Source organism: Urocampus carinirostris, chromosome 10 (assembly GCF_059441175.1).
Source record: "Urocampus carinirostris isolate Australia breed hairy pipefish chromosome 10, RoL_Ucar_1.0, whole genome shotgun sequence".
Lineage (NCBI taxonomy): Eukaryota > Metazoa > Chordata > Actinopteri > Syngnathiformes > Syngnathidae > Urocampus > Urocampus carinirostris.
The window spans coordinates 19,568,876-19,592,228 of NC_142358.1; the positions used below are offsets into that span (position 1 = coordinate 19,568,876).

Below are 23,353 nucleotides of genomic sequence, written 5' to 3' on the forward strand. Positions count from 1 at the left end.
ATCCCATATAAATATGTCTGCAGAAACCCTACTCAGGCTGGGGAGGGGACCAAGCGCAAGTCAGTGCCACCCTCTGCCTGTGCATAGAAGAAAACAAATAACACGAGCAGCACTTAAAGAAGGACATAAACAATGAATAATACACCGTATATAAACCATGCATATGTGATTATTTTTATGCAAATCTAAATACTGGGTACTTGATATTTGTACGCTTGCAAGTCATATATATATATATATATATATATATATATATATGTATATATATGAATCAGAACCACAAAGACTGCAATGGTTTTTTTTTACCTTCCAATGAGTGTATGCCTCTCTCCCTTGAAGAGTCGTAAACATTATTAAAGTCATCTCCAGCATTTGGGTCTGCCCCAGCTTCCAGCAGAACCTTTACCACACTGCAAAATATCAAAAACAAATAAAAATGAGATCTTGTATAAAATCCACAAGTAACAAATATCTTAATAGAGACATGTTGGGGCAAATTTTTAACATAATTTCAAATGAAATATAAAGGTGTAAGTAGAATGATAATGATTTACAGTTTGATCATTTGGAAGTAGTAATAGTTTGAATATGCCAACAAATGTAAAATTATAATGTTAGTCTTTAATTAGATGTAAAAGTTTGCTGTTGGGACAAAATGAAAAGTTTGAAGAATTAACACTCGGAGTCAGTAAAAAGAGTTCAATTTAAGAGCACAAATATAACTTGAGTTATTTTGCTTCAGAAAAAATGTGTTTAAAACATATGATCAAAATGGATGCCGACAGGTTATGTCAAGTGTCTAAAAGTGTAGAAATTAGAAATATTGGTTGAACATTTTGAACAGAAAAACTGCACGTTTTTGAATCAAAGAAAATACTGTATTTTACGGACTAAAATGCACACCCCAAAAAATGAAATTGGCCAGAAATGTGAACGTGCACCATAATCTGGTGCACCTAATATGTGGACAAAATTGGAAATGCGTTACCATATTTGTGCAATTATTGATCAGTCTATACATTTTATTATTCCTAACCACAATTGCAAAACATTGAATGCAACTGGGCCGCACAGCGGAGCAGTGGTTAGCCCGTGTGCGGCACAGTACTGAGGTCATGGGTTCAAATCCAGCTACAGGACTTCCTGTGCGGAGTTTGTATGTTCTCCCCGTGCTTGCGTGGGTTTTCTTCGGGCACTCCGGGTTCCTCCCACATTCCAAAGACATGCATTTCGGGAGAACTGGCTGGTCCAGATTGTCCCTAGTTGTGAATGAGCGAGTATGTTGTCTGTCCCTGTGAGCCCTGCGACTGGCTGGCAACCAGTTCAGGGTGTCCCCTGCCCACTGCCCGGAAATTGCTGGGATGGGCTCCAGCACCCCCGCGACCCTACTGAGGATAAAGCGGTACAGATAATGGATGGATGGATGGATGCAACTGGAATCAAACCAAGAACCCTGCGGGGAGATCATTAAACCCTATGCACTGTGACACCAGTGATACAGACGACACATGAAAAGACATGAGGTATAATCTCATTATCACATTATTTTTAGTTGCAGATATGTAAGAGAAATTAAGAGAAAGTGATTAAAATTGGGATCAAATTTTATCATACTTTTTCTCAGCTCATACTAAGCATTGTAAGTGACAAACCTTTTGAATATGTGCGGTTATGCATTTATTTATATATTTCATGACAACTGAATTACTTTCCACAATGCCTTTCCCTTTATTCAGTTCAGAATTTCGTGCGCTGTGCAAGACGGTGATACAATGCTGTGTTTCAATGGCCCCCAACCTTTTCTGCACCACGGACCGGTTTAATGCCTGACAATATTCCTGCGGCCCAATAATAACATCAACAGTTTGGTACCATGGCTAAAAATTGTGTGATGATGAGTTAAAACCAATGCCTTCTCTTTTGTCGTGTTTATCCCCAGTGGTCTATCCAATTGTGATCAGCATTATAACACACTTATAGCTGATGGTGGAAAAAACAACTCATGTTAATGCATGTTTTAAAAAATAAATGACTTATTACTAAATATATGTGGTCTAGATGATATCCAAGATCCCACCTATGCTGTGCTAATGATGCAGATCTGGTAACTAAACCAAGAACATGCATAAGGAAAGACCAATGACACTCATTCAAGGCAGACATAAAGACACGAATATTTAGCTTGACTCTGCTTGTTTCGCCTCTTGTCTGTCTCGTGATGGTGGATACAGCCCAGTGAACATTAGACACAAGTCTGCCTCCTCATATGTACATACAAGTATATAGTAGGGGGCAAAGGGTCAGCCCAGTTTCCGGCACCGTGTGGGCTGAGGTTATGTGTTGTTCTTCAATGATGCGTACCGGCTTTTAGAACCAACACTACCTCGGCAACACCATCCACTGTGACGTAATAAACATTCCAGGTACGGTCGCCTTGTCACACGCATGTTCACACGGTTCACCGTACTCATATTCACTGGTTGGTGATGGCTTTGACTTTGAGACACACATGAAGATGCACAAATACAACACACAAAAGATTTTAACGAAAGCCTTGTCAGAACCTTGCAGGGCATCATTAAACTTATAGTTTCCAATGTAGCATAAAAGGCTATAGTGGATCCCTTTCCGCTAAATGGTAACAGCATGAGTCCAGAAAAGACTCAAATTGAGCAAATTGATCATTTATTCTGGTAAGGTAATATAACAGGTTGACAGTTTTGTTACAGAGAGTCCTGAGCAGACTGATGATGCGCGTAGCTGAGTTGCAACAATTGCTTCACCTGTCAACCCAGTACAATGAAATACAATGAGGGAAGCCATTCTGATAGCCAGGGTCTCGGCAAATGCTTTATAGGCCTGGTGGCTCACCAGGTTTTGCCCTTTTTTATGTGTACTGGGGGATCCCTTAAAGAAACCAGGAAAAAATTATAAGCGCAATTGACTCAAAAAAACAAATTGCATTTGATCTTTGCTGTACCTTTTATTTCTTAATGAAATAAATATAAAAACTGTCAAATATCCGTTGTAGTTTTCCGTTCGCACCAAAATCAGTTTGAGTTAAATACTTTAAATAAGCAATGTCAACAGTTCTGCAAAGTATAAATTTAAAAGGAGAATTACATAAGTATGAGTAAGAAATAAGCTGGTGTTTTGAAGTGGAATTAGGCCAAGTACCCTCTCTGAGGGCCACATACCGGAAAATTGCAGGATCCAAGATGCTTGAAGATTTTTTTAACCAAGGAAACAAAAATCCGTCAATAAGTACAGTATGTTTTACTCCGGGGGCTTCCTATGAGCCACAAAATTAAAGGGTTTACAGGATTTTGGAGTGGGTGCATTAAACACTGGACTGGAATCCCATTTCTACAGGAGAGCATTCTGACATGCAGAGTCACCAAAGTGGTATTCTGGGAGCACGGCAGCAAACAGAAAAAACATACACAGTCATCAACAGCCCAGAAAATCTGCTTGCTGCAGCAGAGCAAACAAAATAAAGGACTCCTCCCAACCTGGCCACCACCTCTTTTCACCTGCTGCCCTCTGGTAGGCGCTACAGGTTCCTTAAAACAAGGACTAGGAGGTTCAGAGATAGTTTCTTCCAAAGGGCCATCGCCACCCTCAACAAAAACACAAGACTGTGAAAAAGTAAATATATCAACAATGTATAGAAAAATTGTTATTCATATCTTATTTCTGAACTTACTTTGGAATTATGCTACTGCTAAATGTCCTTGCACTACTTTTTCAAGGCACTATTGTTTTGAAGCACAGGGAATTTATAGTAGTCTGTAAGCGCTACCTTGTAAATATTTTTGCTTATTCATCCTTACATTATTTTTAACTTATTTTTCTCTTTTAAGTGTACTGTATTACAAGTTTATCCTGGATTGTTGATAAAATGCTCACTACATTGTTATCATTGACAAAAAAGACAATTCAAATATCAAAACTAAAAGCAATTTTGCAGTAACTGACCATTTTAGTCCTTACTCAGGAATAGTTTGTGACTTGACAAAAGGAGCAAACAGTTTGTTCATTAATAGTGTTACAATGCTATTTAGAAGTTTAAAAATGATTTTAAATTATTAGTTTGTGTATTTTGTATTTATTATAAAATGTTCTACAGCATATGAAACTTACTTTTGAGATCACTATACTACACTTCTATATTTGTAACGTGGTCGTTTGAGTTGAGAATTATTTCCTGATTTAAATTCTCAACTAATCGAAAGTATGGGATCCAGGAACCAATCGTCTACACCAGTGGTCGACAACCACCTGGACGCAGATTGGTACTAGGCCGTGGGCCACACGGTGAGAAAAAAAAGGTTCCATTATTGTTTTATCTGTTGTTATTTTATGACACTGCAACGTTTCAGGCTGAACTTGAACTGAGATATTGAAGTGGTATATTTGTATAAAAATCTGAGTGGTTACCTGGCTGGGCGCAGTTGCCTGTGGGATGATGCAACTGTCATGTTGGAAACTAGAATTTACCACCCGCCGAAACCCGCCGAAGTAAAGAATGAATTAGACCAATACTTGTCCTTGTAGCAAATCAGCATTGAGAATGGTCAACTATGTCATGCTAGAAAGAAACTGTAAAGAAACTGCCACCATGGAAAAACGTTTGGCAAAGGAGTTGAAGGATGCATGGATACATAGGTCAAGAAAACTACACAGAGACCGCATAACACCAACAAGCTCTCCCCAGGGTTTGCTCATTTGGCAAGTTTGTAATTTAAAATACCGTATTTTCCGCACTATAGGGCGCACCGGTTTATAGGGCGCACCCCCCAAAAATATATCTTCCATAGATAAGGCGCACCGGATTATAAGGCGCTACAATGGGAACGTCGACAAAACAGTCACATGATTCAGTCAAACTGATTACCCCCTTAACATTCCCAAAGCTTGCAAAGAAGCAAATACGTGTCGTAGACACGTGCGGATGCGGTGTCCGTACGATCTGACTTAAATGCGTCATTTCAAATATCATTCGGAAGGTTAAAGTCTTGGAATTCAAGAAATGGCAACCATTCCTTAGTTTCTATGTTCTTTTTCGCTCGCAACTTTACTGTGCATATGACAATAAAGACTTAGAATTGAGTTTAATTCAGTCAACTCATCACAGCAACATCAAGATCGTTCGAAAACAAGATACCGGGAAAATATAAAGCCGCATAACTCACATAAGTTCTCACGTTCAATAATGATACGCAATCATGGTCTTCTTACAACCGTGAGTGTAGTAAATCCAGGAGAGTAAAATATCTACAGATACACACTAATGAAACATGTTTCTTTATGGCGTTGTTTAGCAAGCTTGCTATTCAGTCATCTTTTTCGGCCAATTGCAGGGTTTGTTTTGGCCCTCTAGCGTATCCGAGGCTCCGAATAACTTCAGCCAATAGTGATCGATTTAACGGATGATTGACACATCTTTTTCGGCCAATTGCAGGGTTTGTTTTGGCCCTCTAGCGTATCCGAGGCTCCGAATAACTTCAGCCAATAGCGATTGATTCAAATGATGATTGACACATTGGTTAGCCAATGAAACGCCGGTATATAAATCCCAGCATACACCGTGGACTACTCCACGTTCGGGGGAAAATCGAGTCGGCGGCTGTTGCGTAAGTTGCGAGACCATGCGAATTTAGATATTGAGCCATATATAAGGCGCACTGTATTATAAAGCGTATGGTCAGCTTTAGAAAAAAATTAAGACTTTTAGGTGCGCCTTATAGTGCGGAAAAATACGGTACTTGGATTGACGTAATGGCTTCCTTTGTGCGCTCAGGTTTTCTTCCACATTCTTAAAAAAGGGCTGGGTATGCCCATCACTCCCTGTGACCCATGTTAATAAGCGGGTCGGAAAATGAATGATTGTAATTATGGTGTGATGATACGAGGACATCTAAATGTTCCACATGACTACACAGAGTATTTATGCTGATTATTATTAGCAATGTTCAGATTCAGATTCAGATCTACTTTATTGTCATTCTAGTACACGTGTATACAGAACGAAATGTCGATACATCTGACCCGCACAGTTTCCTCGAATGTACAGATATAAGTAAAAGTTGTATTGTATTATGGCTACGTATAGTATTTTACCATAGTGCCGATAGTGCAAGAGGAGTAGCTAACCAGATGTGCAAAATGGGCATTCAGGTTAACAAGTCAGGTAAACAGTAACATTAACACTGTAACAATAACGCTGTAAGTACAATAGTGCAGAGAGCAAATGTGCAAGGAGTGGCGTTGCGGTGTTGATATTATTGTTAAGTTTATAACTTATTATTAGCTTTGTAATTGTTTTAGAAACACGCAAACATGATCAATGCCGCCTTTGGGCTGGGCCGGGAAAATATTGTCAGAGAATGAACCGGTCCAGGGTACAGAAAACGTTGCATAGTTCTACTTTACAAAATATTAAGTGTTTCCAAAGCGAACAATCCTTGTGGTCGTTTACCATATGTGGCAGAAAGCAAAAAAGTCTGACGGCCGCCTAGTCACATCTGTGCGTCTGACCTTTTTGAGAAAGTCTAAAGGACTATGTGGGGGTCCCCTTTTGTTACTGTATCCCTTTAAGGGCCGGCTGCCTTGGGTTGTGACCCAAGTTGGACTCTGCTCTCACCCTTGCAAGCACTTGTACAAACACCAAGAAGCATCCTCAGAGACAGCAACATATTAGAGCTGGTCACACGAGGCTAGGCAGCACTGTGCAAAGAAATGAGGTGGCATGAAAAGGCTTAATAGCATCAGGAAGGTAAACAGGCGAGGATAAAGAGCATGAAAATGGGAAGAAGTAAAAGGAGGGGCAATGGATAAAGGCAAGGGCGCGCAACCAAAAAGATGAAAGGGGTAGATTTAATTATCAATAGGATGGTGCCAAAACTAACGTGCTTTTGAACAGAATTTGTGTAGTTTTACTAATTAACTGATGATCAAGTGACTAACTTCATTTGGAAGAGGTTACAACACTTATATGAGGCTGAACTAAAAGAGACACTGAAAGTAATTAAGTTAAACGTGCTTTTAGAAATATTTTAAAGTTAGAGACATCCAACTCCCAAAAATGAAAAGAAGACAACTTACAGTTGATTATCAGAAACTAAATGTGCATTTTAATTTTTTAAAGTCATTAGTTTTATATTACCAACAAAATCATATTTTATTCTGCTGCAAGGAAGAACATTTTGATTGCAACATTTGACCCTGACAGACAAATAAACAATCAAACCAAAATATGATACCAAAGCACAATCAACTACTTTATTTATAGTCTTTGAAATTATTTGTATTAACTAGAAAAATTGCATTATGCTTCTCCCTTGTTAAAACGCTTGTTTCAACTACAATATTTAATGTCTACTGTTGAATATGTATCAGAAATGGGATATTATTCCAATATCACTAATGCCAAAACCAATATCATTTAGAATACCAGTCCATTTTTAACCCTTATGCTGTTATTTCAAACTAAACATGTTTGTTCAATTTCCCTGTCCTCCAAGTTTATTGTTGAATTTGTATCAAATATTGATCGCTTTCCTGTGGCTGTTCTTGTGGGTTACCAATATGGGGTTATTTCAATCTAATGTAACATTTGTTTTAATTTTCTCCGAGGTTTATTTTTGAATTTGGATCAGGAGTGGGAAGGTACCAATGTCTTAAAGTTATTGGTACTGGCGGAGGTGTTTGATACAAATATTGGTTGCTTTCCTGTGGCTGTTGTATTATAAAGAAACAAACGTGTTTAAATGACACCCATCAAAAAACAAATACAAACCATTATTTAAATTCATAAGATGGTTTTATTAGGCGATAAGGCAAATTTACCAAATTTGGAGTGTATTAAAGGGGACAGTGTGTATTACTTAGAGCCTCATTTGGTAAAAACAAAACAGATTTCATTAAAAACAAATTCAAGTCAAGTCAAGTCATTTTTTTTTGTATAGCCCTAAATCACGAAGAGTCTCAAAGGGCTTCACAGATTATTATAAAAACTCTATTGATTTAAACAAAAAGCAAATATTAATGAATTATGGTATCAAATGTAGATGCGTTTTAAAAAATTCATAACACAAGCCTTACCTTACAGGAGCTGACATAATTACTGCGCTGTAACCCATAAACCTTAAAAAGGCTGGGTAAAAAAAGCAGTAAAATGGTGCATTTGGGTCACTTTGAGTCTCTGTTGCACTGACTACACTACAGAGCAAAATCAACTTCTACACACTGTGCCTTTAAAAAAATTACCTTGGATAGGTTCAAACAAAATAAACTAATCTTTGTGTTTGTAAAACCGAATTGTTGGGATCGCGAGAAACAACTAGAGAAGCTAACACATTTAGAGGATCAGTCCGTTCTTCAACTATGTAGGGTTATTTTAACATAACCATTTTTCACAAGTATATTCCATTAGATCTGTCTGTATTCTTCAGAATCTGTGGGTAGCAAACAAGTGAGCAAAGTCTTTGTTTCCCCTGCCCTAAAGGGGAAGACAGGAAGCAGACACTTCCTACTCACTTGCAACATAATAGACACCCGAGTCGAACTGACCATGCATGTCTTTACCACCTGGCCCAGACGATCGACCTCACTTGACCCAAGCTCACCTGCTGCACGTCTTAGGTCAATTAGATGCTAGAAGTTGAGTTAAGAAAGAATGTTATCAGATAAAAAATTTTACAGTTCTTACACTATTACCAGCAACCTCATAATTGTTTTCAGTATTTTGTCTGTCAAACACACTACCAAAAGAGTGTCATCATATGCGTCTCAGGGTCACTGATGAAAAAGAAAACTATTCCAGCAGACATTGTGTGAGAGGCCTGACCAAAACAAGGCAGAGAACTTTGACAATTGCGTTTTGATTTCCAATGTCAAGATTAGGCTTTCAACAATCATCCTTTCTGGGGTCAAGTTAAAAAGAACACATAAATAACCAATTGACAGGATGGGGTAATATTTGCCGTGAGAGTCCATGTCTTGCAAATGTAGAAGATGGAAGTAAGCAGCGGTTGCGAGAGTCCGATCTTTATTTCATTGCTATGTTCTTGTCCCTTCAGATGGGTTTAGGTCTGGCAAGTGCAAATTGATAAGATTTCTGGTTCTGACCCCTCTGTAGATGTGACAGCTTCAAAATATTTAAATTCGGTGATGTTACCTTACAAAACAGGTTTGACAAAATGAGTATTTTTAGGGGCCATCAGTGATCATACACCAAACTTTTATAAACTTTAAAGAACAATGGTATACACTGCAACAATCCCTTTATAATTGACAAAGATAGAAAAAGTCCAATATGGAGGGATCAATCTAAACATTATTGACCAAGTAATTGTGTCACATGAAAAAACGTATTACATTTTCCGTGTGACTTACAGTTAAACATGATTAATCTAGAAATAGTTGAGTGTATCTGTATAATACCAGTCAGATAGTTACTTAAGTGAATTTTGCGAGGCCATAGGGCAGGGGTGTCAAACTAATTTTAACTAGAGGGCTACACAATAGAACAAACATTCTGTCGGGGGCCGGACTAGTAGATTAAAGAGAAAGAAAAAGAGAGATAAAGAAATAAGAGAAAGAGGGAGGGAAAAGTAGAGAGGACAGGACAAAGAAAAAGAGAGAGGAAAAGAGCGTGAGAAACAAAAGAGATAATAAGTCATGAGAGGGGAAAAAGAAAGGGAGAGGAAGAAAGAAATCTAAAGAGAAATAGAAAAACAGAAAGAGAGAAAAGAGAGAAAAGGAAAAAGGGAAGTTAGGGCAAAATAACAAAAAACAAAGAGCAACAAAGGAAGAGAAAAAGAGACACAGAGAGTGAAAGAGACAGAGACATAGAGTGGGAGAAAAGGGATGGGGTGGGGAGAGAGAGAGAGAGAGAAAGAGAGAAAGAGAGAGAGAGAGAAAGAGAGAGAGAGAGAGAGAGAGAGAAGGAAATACACATACAGTGTCTTTGTTCGAGGCACCAGGCTTTGGCAACATCAAGTTGACATATTTAAACCTGCAGCTTGTTTTTCTCTTGCGCTTCTCTGAGTGTTGTCTCGCGGGCCGGATTCAATCCCTTAGTGGGCCTGTTCTAGCCCGCGGGCCGCCTCTTTGACACCTGTGCCTAGGGCAACATATCATACTACGAGTGATGGCGATGACGGATAGATCACACATTAAGTAGCTAGTTCTTTTATTTGACATATAAAATGGGATTTTTTTTTTCGAGTCCAAGGGAAATAAACACTTACTTGAGTTTTGGATAAAAGGAAATAAAGGAAGCTAAAGGAAGGCTAAAAATAGTTTTGGGCTCGCAATACACTATATCACCACAAAATTATTCTCAAGCAGGGGTCGGGAACAAATGGGTCATGGGCCAGGTGTGGCTATTTTCATGAGGACATTTGGCTCGGAAAAAAATTACCTGTTTTAATAAATTTATGCTGGTAGTGCAACACGGTGTTTCTACCACTAGCAGCAAGCACGCTGTCGTGCTTTTTTACTTTTAGGACATTTCCTTGTTGCTTAGCCAATAAGATGCTTTAGAATACACATATGAGTTTTAACATATGCCTTCTAAAATTTCCTGATTATTTTTTCAAGCGTGTATCTTGCACAAGTTATGAAAAAAATGAATGATCGATGACGTGCATGAGGACTTTTAAGACAAATGTTTGTAAACTTCAAAGATGTTGAAGATTTGCATTGATAAAACGGAAAGCAGGACGAATAACGACCACTCAATTCTCAAAGGTTAGAACAGTAACCATGTCACATCAGAATCTTTCTCGGTTAGAGTATTTTGTTACATTTTTACGAAAGAACTCTGCTTGCTCCTCATGACCAAAGTGGTGGTCATAATGAACCTCAACGATCCTGACTACGGAGGAGAGACACATTCTAAGTGGGATATTTGTTGATACAGGACACAGGCTCTAGCATTACAATTTAATATTTTATCAAATCGTCAATCATCACACATCGAAATAATATGTAGTGAAAAATTATATTTTGTCCAGAGATCAGGTTTCGCATCGTATTTTTGTTCAAGAACAACTGAAAAAAAATTATATTTTGCTTTTCATGTTTGGGTCAAAAAGATTCCGTACAACTCTTTGAATCTTCCCATCATAGCTCCTTCCCTTGAGCCACTCAATAGACAGATCGGGACGTTCAACAGGCGTTACACCCGAATGAGCTTGCTTTGTGCACGTGAATAAGGCGGGGAACCATGGAAGTAGAGAACTACAGATTGAGATGGGTATTGTCCGGTAAAGAGTGCAAACAGTGGGCCAAGGTCGTGCACCTCCCCGATTTAGCCCCACATCAAAGCTAAGTCAACTCATGCCCACCCACTGAATGTATGACCTTTCATTCTTGGGCACACACCAAACACTTCTTACACTTTGCTGCTTGTTTCTTTACAAAACTAAAAATATATATTTTTATAAGATTTATTTTTCAGCAAAGTTCATAAAAAAACAAAACAATAAAACTTAACAATTATAAAATTATCCACCACCGAAACAAGAATATTTGAGTCGAAAAGATTTGACCTGTTTCACTATATTTTAATTTTCCAAAATGACTTAGAATTACAGCTTCTGTTTCATACTATTTGAGTTTTGCACTTCTGTTCCAGGCAGATATTTACACATTGTGAGATTGGTTTCCAGTTTGTGACAACCCGGGCTACAGGCCAGGCCTTGGTTATGAGTAATGCTCACTAGTTTTAACTTTTCACTTAACTGCTACAAATAAAGTTGCGTGTGCAGCTGAGTAATAGTCAGTTGGCTTGTAAGATATCGGGAAAAGCTCTTCATGCCTCTGTGTAGCTAGCACGCACACACAAAAAAGACATTTACTGAGAGTTGTATATGTTTGTGCAAAGAACACAAGAGCTATGTGAGGGATGTGCGGGAAGCAAAGCTCTGTCTTTCCTGCAGGAGTGACTGCTCGCTGGGGGGTTGGAGGCCGGGATTAAAAAACAGACGAGTGTCATCTCTCTACTGAGTTATAGCACTCATAATGCACGCTGTAACACACATCCACCCGGTTTACGCACATAAACATGGAATCTGTAACCAAAAAAACAGTTGACGTGTAGCACCATTGAAACGTCACAGTTGACCGCAATAATTCAAGACGTGCATCGCTTACATGCTGTAACATTAAGATAATGCTATGCAATGATGGCTTTGGCAGTCATGTGTGCGCAAGAATAATGTAAATGATATTCAACCCTTTATTTGTGTTGGGGTCGCCACCGACCTAGTTTGGATTTTAAATACATACAAATAGCACATACATTCGTTAATTGCATCAAAGCTTCTAGACTTTGTCAGGAATGTCTATTTTAATCAAAACAAGTAAAAACTTAAAAAATAATAACAAGTCACTAAAAGTGCAACTTTTTCTTACACATAGCTGTACTTGCATAAACAAGCAGGTTCTTCCACACACGCATTTTGTTATTTAAGTTGTTTTGGAATGAGTTATCAACCTGGGATTTTCTTGGCTGTTGTCCCTAGGTGTGAATGAGCGAGCGAATTGTCTGTCCCTGTTAGCCCTGCGACTGGCTGGCAACCAGTTCAGGGTGTCCCCTGCCCACTGCCCGAGGATAGCTGGGATGGGCTCCAGCACCCCCACAACCCTACTGGGATAAGCGTTGCAGATAATGGATGGATATAACACGGGATGCCAGTGACCCACTAAAAGGAGGCAGGTTACCCGAGAACTTACAAAAGAGGGTTAAAAATTGTAAGTGAAAAACAACGAAAGAAAAATACAATGGAACAGTAAGCAGTAAGTAGACTGTGCAGTGACACAGTTGTATTTGAATTGCACATTATGTGTCGTACAAGCAGGTGGGGTCTTCTGAAAAAAAAATGACCGCAGACTCCTGATGGACGGGGAAAAAAATCTACTGAAATTGGATTTGGCCTGGTCTTAACCTCAGCCTCTCTCTGTGTTGTGTGTGTTCTGGGGGCCAGCAGGCTAATTGAATTTGTTGGACCGAGAGACGGGGGACCGGCTAAAGACCTTCTGTTACTCTGAAAGTTGCACTGTTGAAGACCTGCTGTAAGCATGCAGGCAGGCAGGGACGTGAGGCACAATAAGTCATGCAAACAGCTGGGTTATTCAGAGATGGGACATTGAGCCATGAATAGCGTCATTTAACCTTTGATCACTTTCTAAAGGTTTCTTTCTTGACTGATGTTTTACTCACATTTGCATCATAATTTTTCCCTGCACACAAAAAATAATACTATGCACCTAATGCAAGAAAATGATATTAAAAATTGCATCATAAGTAGGGTAGTTGGGTTGTTTAGACCAAAGGTCGGCAACATTTTCTTTACAACGGTTAAATGACTGACTATATTCTCGCGGTCCCAACCAATAATAACATTAGTAATAACTTTTTACACAGCAACAATATTAAGAATATTAGTATTAAGCCCAACTCCACTGTGTGATCACTAGACCACGAGGGATCTAGATGACATAGGAAGATAAATTACATTTTATCTCATCATCACACTATGTTTACCCTCTGTCTAGATGACATAGGAAGATACATTACATTTAATCTCATCATTACACTATTTTTACTCATTGTGCCATGTTGTACAACATTGTTTTGGCTAAAGTCTTTACCATCATGCTCTATTACAACATTGTACATGGTGGCACAAAGAGTAAAAATAGTGTGATGATGGAATAAAAAACTAGTGCCTTTTCATCTATCATCTACAATCCTAGTGTCCCTGGTGGCTGGAATATATCACTCAAACGACCTGCAGCCAAGTAACAGTAAACGGCCCGGTAGTTGCAGACCAATTATTTATAACGTTATTTTTTTCCAAAATATTTTGTAGCAACTATTTAACAATATAACATTGCACTGCACTTTTTTTACACCAATACCAGTACAAATATACAACCCCACTAATACTGACCCCATGTGCTGATAGCACTATTAATTCTGATGCAAAACACTAACAACGACAAAAAAAAAAAAAACAAGAGTAGATTACTTTAAAGAAAACCCAAGAGATCTCCTAAATGTATTTTTATTGCATTGTGGGGTTCATTTTGGTGGGCAAGAGCTCGGAGAAAAATGCCCTTGTGAAACGGTTAATTAATGGGTAAATAAACTGGTTTTGGTATTCACATGTGTTAAAAGCAAATTGACTTTTATTTTTAAAATTCAAACTGACAATTTAAGATTGAAGTTCATAAAATATTTAAAATGATCCCAATGTGTGTCTGGATTTTTTTGCTATCAGATTCAGTGATTTAGAAAAGACAGTGCTAGTTTGAAGATGAAAACATTACTATTCTCAGCCCACTCCCTATAATTAAAAAAAAAATACAAAAGGACAATACTTAAGCGGAGCACACTAATAGTTACAAGAGGACAATTTGTGGTTCAATACTAATACATGTTATTTGTACTCATCCATTGTAGTGGTGAGAAGTATGCGAAAGAAGTGAGAGCTAATTTGTTTTCTTACAATCACACGTCCAGCCAGATGGATGGAGACTGGATATTGTTGGTTCATAAGCAAACTGTATCTGTTTTTCAAAATAAAATTCATAATTCAGATACGATTCATAATTGTGAACCATTAAAATTGTTATTTTCAAATGTTACTGCACTCAATTTGTTTTATGGGGTTGATCAAGAGATCTTAACCCATTTTTTTATTCTTCTGACCTTGACTAAACATAAAAACAGAATGATGGGGGAAAAACACTTTGAAATCTGACATTCACAGCCGCCAAACTATCATCTTTCAAACAATGCCATTGGAATAAAAAACAACATACCCGTGGTGACGATTTATCGCTGCCACCATAAGAGGGGTCCAACCAAGACGATGCCGGTGATTTGGGTCCACTCCAGCCTGCAACAGTCTAGTGGGAGAAGAAAACGTATCATTATTTAAAGATGCATTCTTTCTTATTTTGACATCAAACACTGTAAATCAGTGGTTCTAAACTGGTCTGACTACACCACTCACTATTGCACCCAAATTACAAGCCGCAACCCAAGTCAAAAAAAAAATCCCCCTTCTCAAATATATTGAATGAAACAATTATGCAGTTTAAACAAGAGATAGTAGAATATATTCTCATTTTTCAAGCAGAAAATGACCAGCAAAAAACATAACAACTCCAAGAAATACTATTCCCTTTAAATGGATGGTGTGTTTTAATTAAAGACTACTTGTGTTAAAAAAATCATCAAAATAATTTGTTTTATTTGAATAATAAGCCAAAATACACGTACCAAAAAAACATGCATTTTTTAAATCTTCGTAGGATGAAAAAATTGCATATATTTGACATAATGTGAGCATAATCATAACTGTCGGCCATCCTGCTGCTAAAAACACCCGAAAAGAAATTCAAAAAGCTAGCGAAAGGCTTGGCAAAAAAATTAGAAGAAAAATGTTGCAGTTTTGTCATTTTTGAGTTTTAAGTCACCTTAGTTTGGATTCTTTCTTGTGCTTTATAACAGTGGTCCCTAACATTTTTTGTACCACGGAACGGTTTAATGTCTGACAATATTATCGCAGCCCAGCGTAATAATAACATTAGTAATGATAATAATAACAATAATAATAACAATAATAATAACAGTAATAATAACAATAATAATGATAAGCAGGTGGCAGGGCGGCTGAGTGGTTGGCGCGTCCTCGGCACAGTTTTGAGGTCATCGGATCAAATCCAGCTACCAGCTTTCCTGTGCGGAGTTGGCTGGTCGAAATTGTCCCTCGGTGTTACTGAGCAAGTGAGCTGCCTGTCTCTGTGTGCCCTGCGACTGGCTGGCAACCAGTTCAGGGTGTCCCCTGCCCACTGCTTGAAGATAGCTGGGATGGGCTCCAGCACCCCCGCGACCCTACTGAGGATAAGCGGTGCAGATAATGGATGGATGGATGGATGCATAATAGTAAGCCTAAATCCATTGTCTAATAAATGGACACAACAGAGTACAATGTTGTACCATGGGTAAATATAATGTGATAATTAGATTAAATCTAATGCCTTTTCCTATGTATTCTACATCCCTAGTGGTTTATTGGTTTGGATTCAGCGCGCCCACCGCTGCGATCTGGGTTAAATTCCAGAGTTACATCCAATGTTAAGCAAATGCGGTCAGCTGTACTTGTCGACTGATCAGTCATTGCTGAAATACTGAAATATACTATTGTAAAACCTTGTGAATGAAAGACACCCAAACTTTGAGGTCTGTTTTGGGCTAAAAACATGCGGTTTATATACACACACAAAAATGCGGTATAAGCAAAATATAAGGCAGCTTTTATGTCTTTCTGTGCAGCCTGGTAATGTTCTGCGGCCGGGAGGTTACTTGCAACATACATCTAATGGTCATATATTCCACACTGTCACTTCAATATTCAATTAGCAGCATTTTAAATTAAATCCCAAAACCTTCAGTAGTTTTTTCGTCAATATAATAAAATTGATATCTCATATATTCGGCGTCGGTCATGCTCAACATGTGTAAACAAACTTTTCTGGAATTTATCATTGGTGCGAAACGATGGGTCGTCATCTCATATTTGTACATTATTGCCATCTACTCTTAAGATATGTATTTTCCTTTAATTATTAAATTTTCTTGTATTAGCATTATACTGCCAATGCAAAGGCCCACAATCTTCTAAAAACTGGTCCAAGACCCACTTTTGGGTCGCAAGCCACAAGTTGAGAAACACTGGTGTGTATAAATAGAATGCATGTAGTGCACAAGCAAATTCTATCTCCAATACTGTATCGGGTGTGTGAACCAGGTGTGTTAAATTCTGTGCCTGAGGGTCTGCTATGCCATCAACTACTTTGCAGCAACATACTAAATGATGGGAGTCTGTATTTGTATCCATCTGTCGTCTCTAATGCCATATAGCTTGGTTGAGTGTTTGTTTACAGTCAACATTAAAACCTCGGTATGATCTGCACTCCATTTGTTGGGTCCGTTTCCCTTTCTTATCTCTTAGTAAGATGACTGCCATGTTTTGTTTTCCAAGGCCTCCTACGTCACAAAATCTCAAAATGTGACACTTTTATGGATGAAAACAGTGACCAAGGTCTGATGTAACCGCAGTATTAATTATGTCATATTTAGTAGATAAATGTGTATAATTGTCAAATACTTTGGTCAATATAGTGCAAGCGGAAATGTATTGGCTACTGATATCCTTAGACAAACTTCAAAGCACTTAACACATCTATCTGCTTGCACTTTCACCTAAACCATCTGTCACGTGTGTGCAGGTAACACAAGCTTCCAAATATATACGCATGGAGAAACACACACTCAAATTTATTGTGCTAAACTTTGCAATGGGGATGCACAGGATTTTCACAGAAACATGATGCAAATTGAGTTTTGGCAAAATAAAAATTTTAACCTAAAAACTGATGCATAAAAAACAATGACGTGATCACATCATGTCTAAAAAGAGACGACGAGCCTTGCAAACCCAGCTTTATCCGGGGAAGGGTTCTACATGATCCTGCTGAATGACATTTTGCACAAGAGAATGTAGGAAAACTGCGCTGTCGAAATAAAGAGTTTCGCAAAAGTTTTAAAGAGATATTTATCCAAAGATTGCTTTGCTCGACTTTGGCTAAGGTTGACATGTCAACACTACAGCGCTAACTATCATCAGTAATAATCCATTTGTTCCGAGGTCGATTGGCTACGTGTAAGGAGATGTTACTTTACCATTATCATTTTATTATGCGTAATATGAGAGAGTGACCCATTGCATTAGGCTGCGCCGACTACTGCACCATTACCGTCATTAGCAGTTCCCCCCTTCGGTTTTCTTGGCACCATTTATTTAGGTAAAGTTCTGTTTATTTGTATAGCCTTTTCTATTAGAGGCTAAAACGCCCCAGATATCAAATGTTCAGTGCAGCAGCTATTACAAGTGATTTCTTTCATCACAACCAGCCCATTTACTCAAGTACTAAAGTAAAATGAACTTCCGTCTGTTATTGGCATTTCATATCTCTCGGCAGTTTGACTTTATCTGTTGTGATTTATCAGGATTTTTTTACAACACTAAATTCCTTTTTTGTCAAGTCATGTTTATTTGTATAGCTCTTAATCACAAAAAGTCTCAAAGGGCTGAACAGACCACAGATTATTGCAAACCACAGACTATTATGACACCATCCCCTGATCTAAAACCTACATGAGGGCAAATAATACACAGATATTGTCAACATAAAATATAAGTTATTCATATGCTATAGAAGTGTGTTTTAGGCTTAGATTTCCACATTTCCACTGAGGTTGCAGATCGAACCTCAGGGGGAGGAGCATTCCACAGCACCGGGGCCCGAATGGAGAACGCTCTCCTATCAAATTGAAGTCAAAGTATTAAAAACCTGCAGGGTCTAATATTCGAGTCATTTTTTTATGCTTTGTAGAAAAGTAGAAAAAGTGTTTTAATCTTTTTTTGTGTGTGTGTCACCGTTTCTGTATTCTTGGTCAAGCGTTCCACATTTTAGTTTGGTTGGCTGCAACATTTTTGTTAGGGTGCGTCCAAGTCATGTTTATTTGTATAGCCCTTAATTACAAAGAGTCTCAAAGGGCTGCACAGACCACAGATTATTGCAAACCACAGACTATTATGACACCATCCCCTGATCTAAAACCTACATGAGGGTAAATAATACACAGATATTGTCAACATAAAATATAAGTTATTCATATGTTATAGAATAGAAGTGTGTTTTAAGTTTAGATTTAAACATTTCCACTGAGGTTGGGGTGCGTCCCTAATTTGTAATCCAACTAGAACTTTGATATACCATTGACCTCATTTTAGCTTTTAAACTAATGCTAAAATATCTTGAAAGTACATTGGGTGTGACACATTACAATGTTTACTTTTCATTGCTTAAGCTTTGTTCAGCAATGCCAGTCAGGTTTGCAATCATGCTAAACTCCTGTTTTTGGTTGGATAATTGCAAGACACAACAGAAGGAACGGCTCTTCAGTGTAAATTAGAGATATGCCATTTTTTCATACTTATGCTAATACTCAAGTCTTGTCTAGACATCAACACATTATTCTGAAAACACTAATATGAAATATTAGAATGCAGAATTGATATTTATAAGGAAGCGGCTTTTTGTGTGAACATAATATTCCTCCCTAATGTAGCATTCATTTTATGGTAATTTACTCTTCATTAATTTCAGGTACCTAATTTTCATAAAGTCACTCGAGCGCATCCGATTATGGTATGAGCTATCACCATGAGTACCAATGTTGCATAAAGTCCGTTTCTCCATTGATACCTGGTTTCATCCCCGCTAAACCTTAATTTTACTGTCAGATAAACAATTGAGGAAGCAGTCTGAATAATTTTAAGATCATTTCTGACCACAGCTGTGAATAAGTGGAAAACAACACTTAACAAGATATGTGGATTAATTAATACATTAGACATTTTTTATCGGAAATACCTACATGTGGTTGGACATTTCAAATCAATTACAGGCTTAATGGATGTTGATTTCGTTTTTATTATTATATATTATACACTATTTAATATCACGCGGCCCAATGTCACGATTTGCAATTACTTCTAATCTAGGCGCTCCAAAAGCCTTCTGAAGTCCACTGTGACTATCAAGCATTTCCAGCCCTTTTCTGCTACCTGTTGACCCAAAGGTAGTACTGCAATAATATAAGGTATACTGCTTTGAATGCCAAATCGGAGGAAAAAAAACAATATAAAACTACATGAACGTATGTAAAATAAAATACAGAAATTAATCACCAGGAAAAGAATACAAAATATATTCAAAATATAAAAATAAATTAAAATACAAAACATCAGTGAAAATGCAATTATATATTAATAAATTATTTTTTTGAACCGCTTTTTCTCACTATGGTTACAAACACTAAGGAAGGACAAAACCAACGCATACAAAGTGCTGAGTGGAGTCATAGAATCTTACAATCAAATTTTCTTCCAGTGAAACATTATTGTTGATATCCGCCAGCAAACAGAGATCCTCTGACATTACTTCCATGTTCAGAGTTCGAAACCCATTTGCATGGCCAAATTCAAGCATTTGTTAAAGAATTTTATAGCAAATTTTCCTATTTCACCAGTACTTTTAAAAGAAGAAATCTGATGTGAATCAAGTATTTTGCAAAATCACAAATATATATGCAATAAACATGAGCCATTTTTAATATTGTGTTTGCATTTATTAAGACGTGATTTTTTGATCTTGAGTAAATCGCAAATTTATAACATTAAAAAAAATCTCTCCCTATATAGGTGTTGGGGTGAAATGACTGTATACACGAAAGATGTATCTTACATTTTTAGTTGCAGGAAATTCTTCCCATTACAATTTACCACTTGGAATTGCTACCATAATTCTTTGCAAAGCCCATAATAAATGTCAACAATTGATACGTAATCCTTCCACCAATGCACATTTCATAGTGCTCCGTTTAGGTGTAGCATGCTTCTGTCCTCTTTGTTGTGACCAGTAGGGGGCGAGTGCGCTTCATAGGACAATGTCATACAAACTAATGCCAGCTGTTGTTAATCATGAGGGATGAAGAAATGCAATGGCAGAGCAAGGCCACCAGAGAGCAGTGCCAGTGTCATTTTTAAGCAGAAATGTTTTTTTAGGGACTTTAGGCACCCATATGAACCCTGCATGTTTAACGAACCCTAGTGTTTTTGTCCCTACAGCCTAAATACAGGCTGAGCTTGCAATTAAATGTCCCTTGAACGATATGCAAATAGCCCAACCCAACACGCACTTAAAAAAGACATTGTGTATTTCTTAGCGCTTTTTAGGAGAAAAACATAATTTATTTAAAAATTATTATTTTTTTAATTATATATATATATATATATATATATATATATATATATATATATATATATATATATATATATATATATACACACATATATTTATAATGGTAACCAAAAATATATGAATTATTAACAAACATAAAAATGTGCATTTATTTTTAAACACTCAATCGAGAAATTCGTATTTATTACATAACGTGAGCCTCGCTTAAAGGGAGCGGCAATGTTCATTTTACCTCTGAAAAGCGATGGGTCCCGGGGACTCGCATGCTCAAAAATCTATGGGTCTCAACAGAGATCTATGGGTCCCCAAAATTTATGATATCCAGTATTTTGTCACCCTGGGTACACGCATCACAGAACATGTAGCCTCCATTATCATCCTCATAGCGTAACCAGGAATATAATTTAGTCCATTTTGGCAGAAAAGTCCTTTTCTTGCTAGGAGTATTCTTTTGTTATTTTCTTTTGTCGAATCGTTCACTTCAACACAAGTGTTTTCCTTGCCTCCGCGATCTTCCGAAGAATTTCTCCGCCGTTTTATCGGGCCGGAATTATTGCCATTGTTATCACTTTCTGCGTTATGTTTCGACTTATTACTGACACTGAAGAAATTACCACTTTTGTGTTGATTTTCACATAATACTAACTGTGTTTTTTCGGAGGCATACTTAACCTTCACTTTCACTCGACAACAACCGCCACAACAATGACGTAATCTCGAAGCAACGTAATCTCGTTTGCAGAGATCGGCGTGCAGACGAAAACTCGAACCGCGAGACCAAAACAACAATGGCGGATCTGCCTGACGAAAAGTTTGGAGTGCAGTAAATCTTTGTTAAAAAAATGTAATCGGGTAATAATGACAATTTTGTGTCAAAAAAGTTGCATCTCGGGGACGCACGTTGATTTGACACTATGCGTCCCCAGCAAAAATGATGCGTTTATTTTCCATACATAAGGCGCACCGGACTATAAGGCGCTGCAGTGGGAACGTCAACAAAACAGTCAGATAGTTCAGTCAAACTTATTAACCCCTTAACATTCCGACGGCACGCAAAGAAGCAAATACATGTCTCAGTTACGTACGGACACAGTGTCTGTACGATGTCATCAATCACTCAAATGCTTCATTTCACATATCATTTGGAAGGTTAAACTGTTGGGATTCAAGAAATGCCAACCATTTGTTAGTTTCTATTTTCATTTTCACTGGCAACTGTGTTGACAGCAAAGTAAGAATTTCATTGTGCAGGGAAACGGGTTATTTTCTGTGCATATAACAATAAACACTTTAAAGTGAAATGAATTGAATTTAAAAATACACTCATTACAGAAACATCAAGATCAATTTGAAACAGGATACAGGAAAAATATAAAGCCGGGGTACCTCACCAAAGTCGTATTGCAGCCATCACATTCAAAAATAACACACAACCATAGTCTTCTTACATCCGTGGGTTTAGTAAATCCAACGGTGTAAAATATTTACATACTCCAAGACACGCAATAATGCCGACAAATAACAGAAGAAAATCCGCTGAGAAGCATCTGCATCTATAGATGTTGCTAGCTGTCTGTTTAGCCCCATTATTTCTGTTTACAAATACAGACTAGAGTAATAAAAAAAATTCTCCTTGCCGTAGAGCAACCTAACTTGTGATTCACATCTTTTTCGACCAATTGCAGGCTTTGTATTACACCGTTTTAGCACGAGCCTGTAAATGCTAAAAAGGACCCGCCTCCTTTACCGCCGAATAACTTTAGCAAATAGTGACCGATTCAAATGATAATTGACACATTGGTTAGGAAATTCTACGCCGCTATATATATATATATATATATATATATATATATATATATATAGCGGCGTAGAATTTCCTAACCAATGCTGGGATGTATATATATATATATACATCCCAGCATACACCACGGACTACTTCTCCTCCGGGGGAAAATCTAGTAGGCGGCTGCTTGTATTAGTTGCGAGACCTTGCGACTCAATATTGATCCATATATAAGGTGCACTGTATTATAAGGCGCATGGTCAGCTTTTGAAAAAAAATAAAGGCTTTTAGGTGCGCCTTAGAGTGCGGAAAATACAGTACCTTAATCATTAATTACATTTGCACTTTTATTTGACATTTTTATTCCTGTATTCATTAGTAAATTTATTGATTTAAGTTTAAAAAATGTATTTTATCTGTCAGTCATTTCAGAGTTAATATTTCCTATCTGCTTTTATTTTCACTTATATATATATTTTTTAATCAATTTATTTTAGTTATGGAAGTTTTGGTCTACCATACAAACACATTTTGTTAGATTCACATTTGCGGTTAGTATTGACTTTCTTTTTTCTAGTTAGCAAAAAAGGTTTGATCTACCCGTTTTTTTTAATCACAAGTGGGTCTGTCACATTAAGATGTTAATTCAGTGTG

The 23,353-nt window shown here is 37.5% G+C and overlaps 1 protein-coding gene across 1 annotated transcript in view; it reads right to left on the reverse strand.

Moving 5' to 3' along the window:
- The window catches only part of clpb (ClpB family mitochondrial disaggregase), a 58,596-nt gene that overhangs the window by 32,201 nt on the left and 3,042 nt on the right, over positions 1–23,353 (reverse strand). Inside the window, exons 3-4 of the mRNA XM_088345774.1 lie at positions 14,842–14,928; positions 307–410 (exon numbers count right to left, since the gene is read on the reverse strand). Coding sequence (XP_088201900.1) covers positions 307–410; positions 14,842–14,928 — 191 coding nt within the window. The remainder of the gene's footprint in view (positions 1–306; positions 411–14,841; positions 14,929–23,353) is intronic.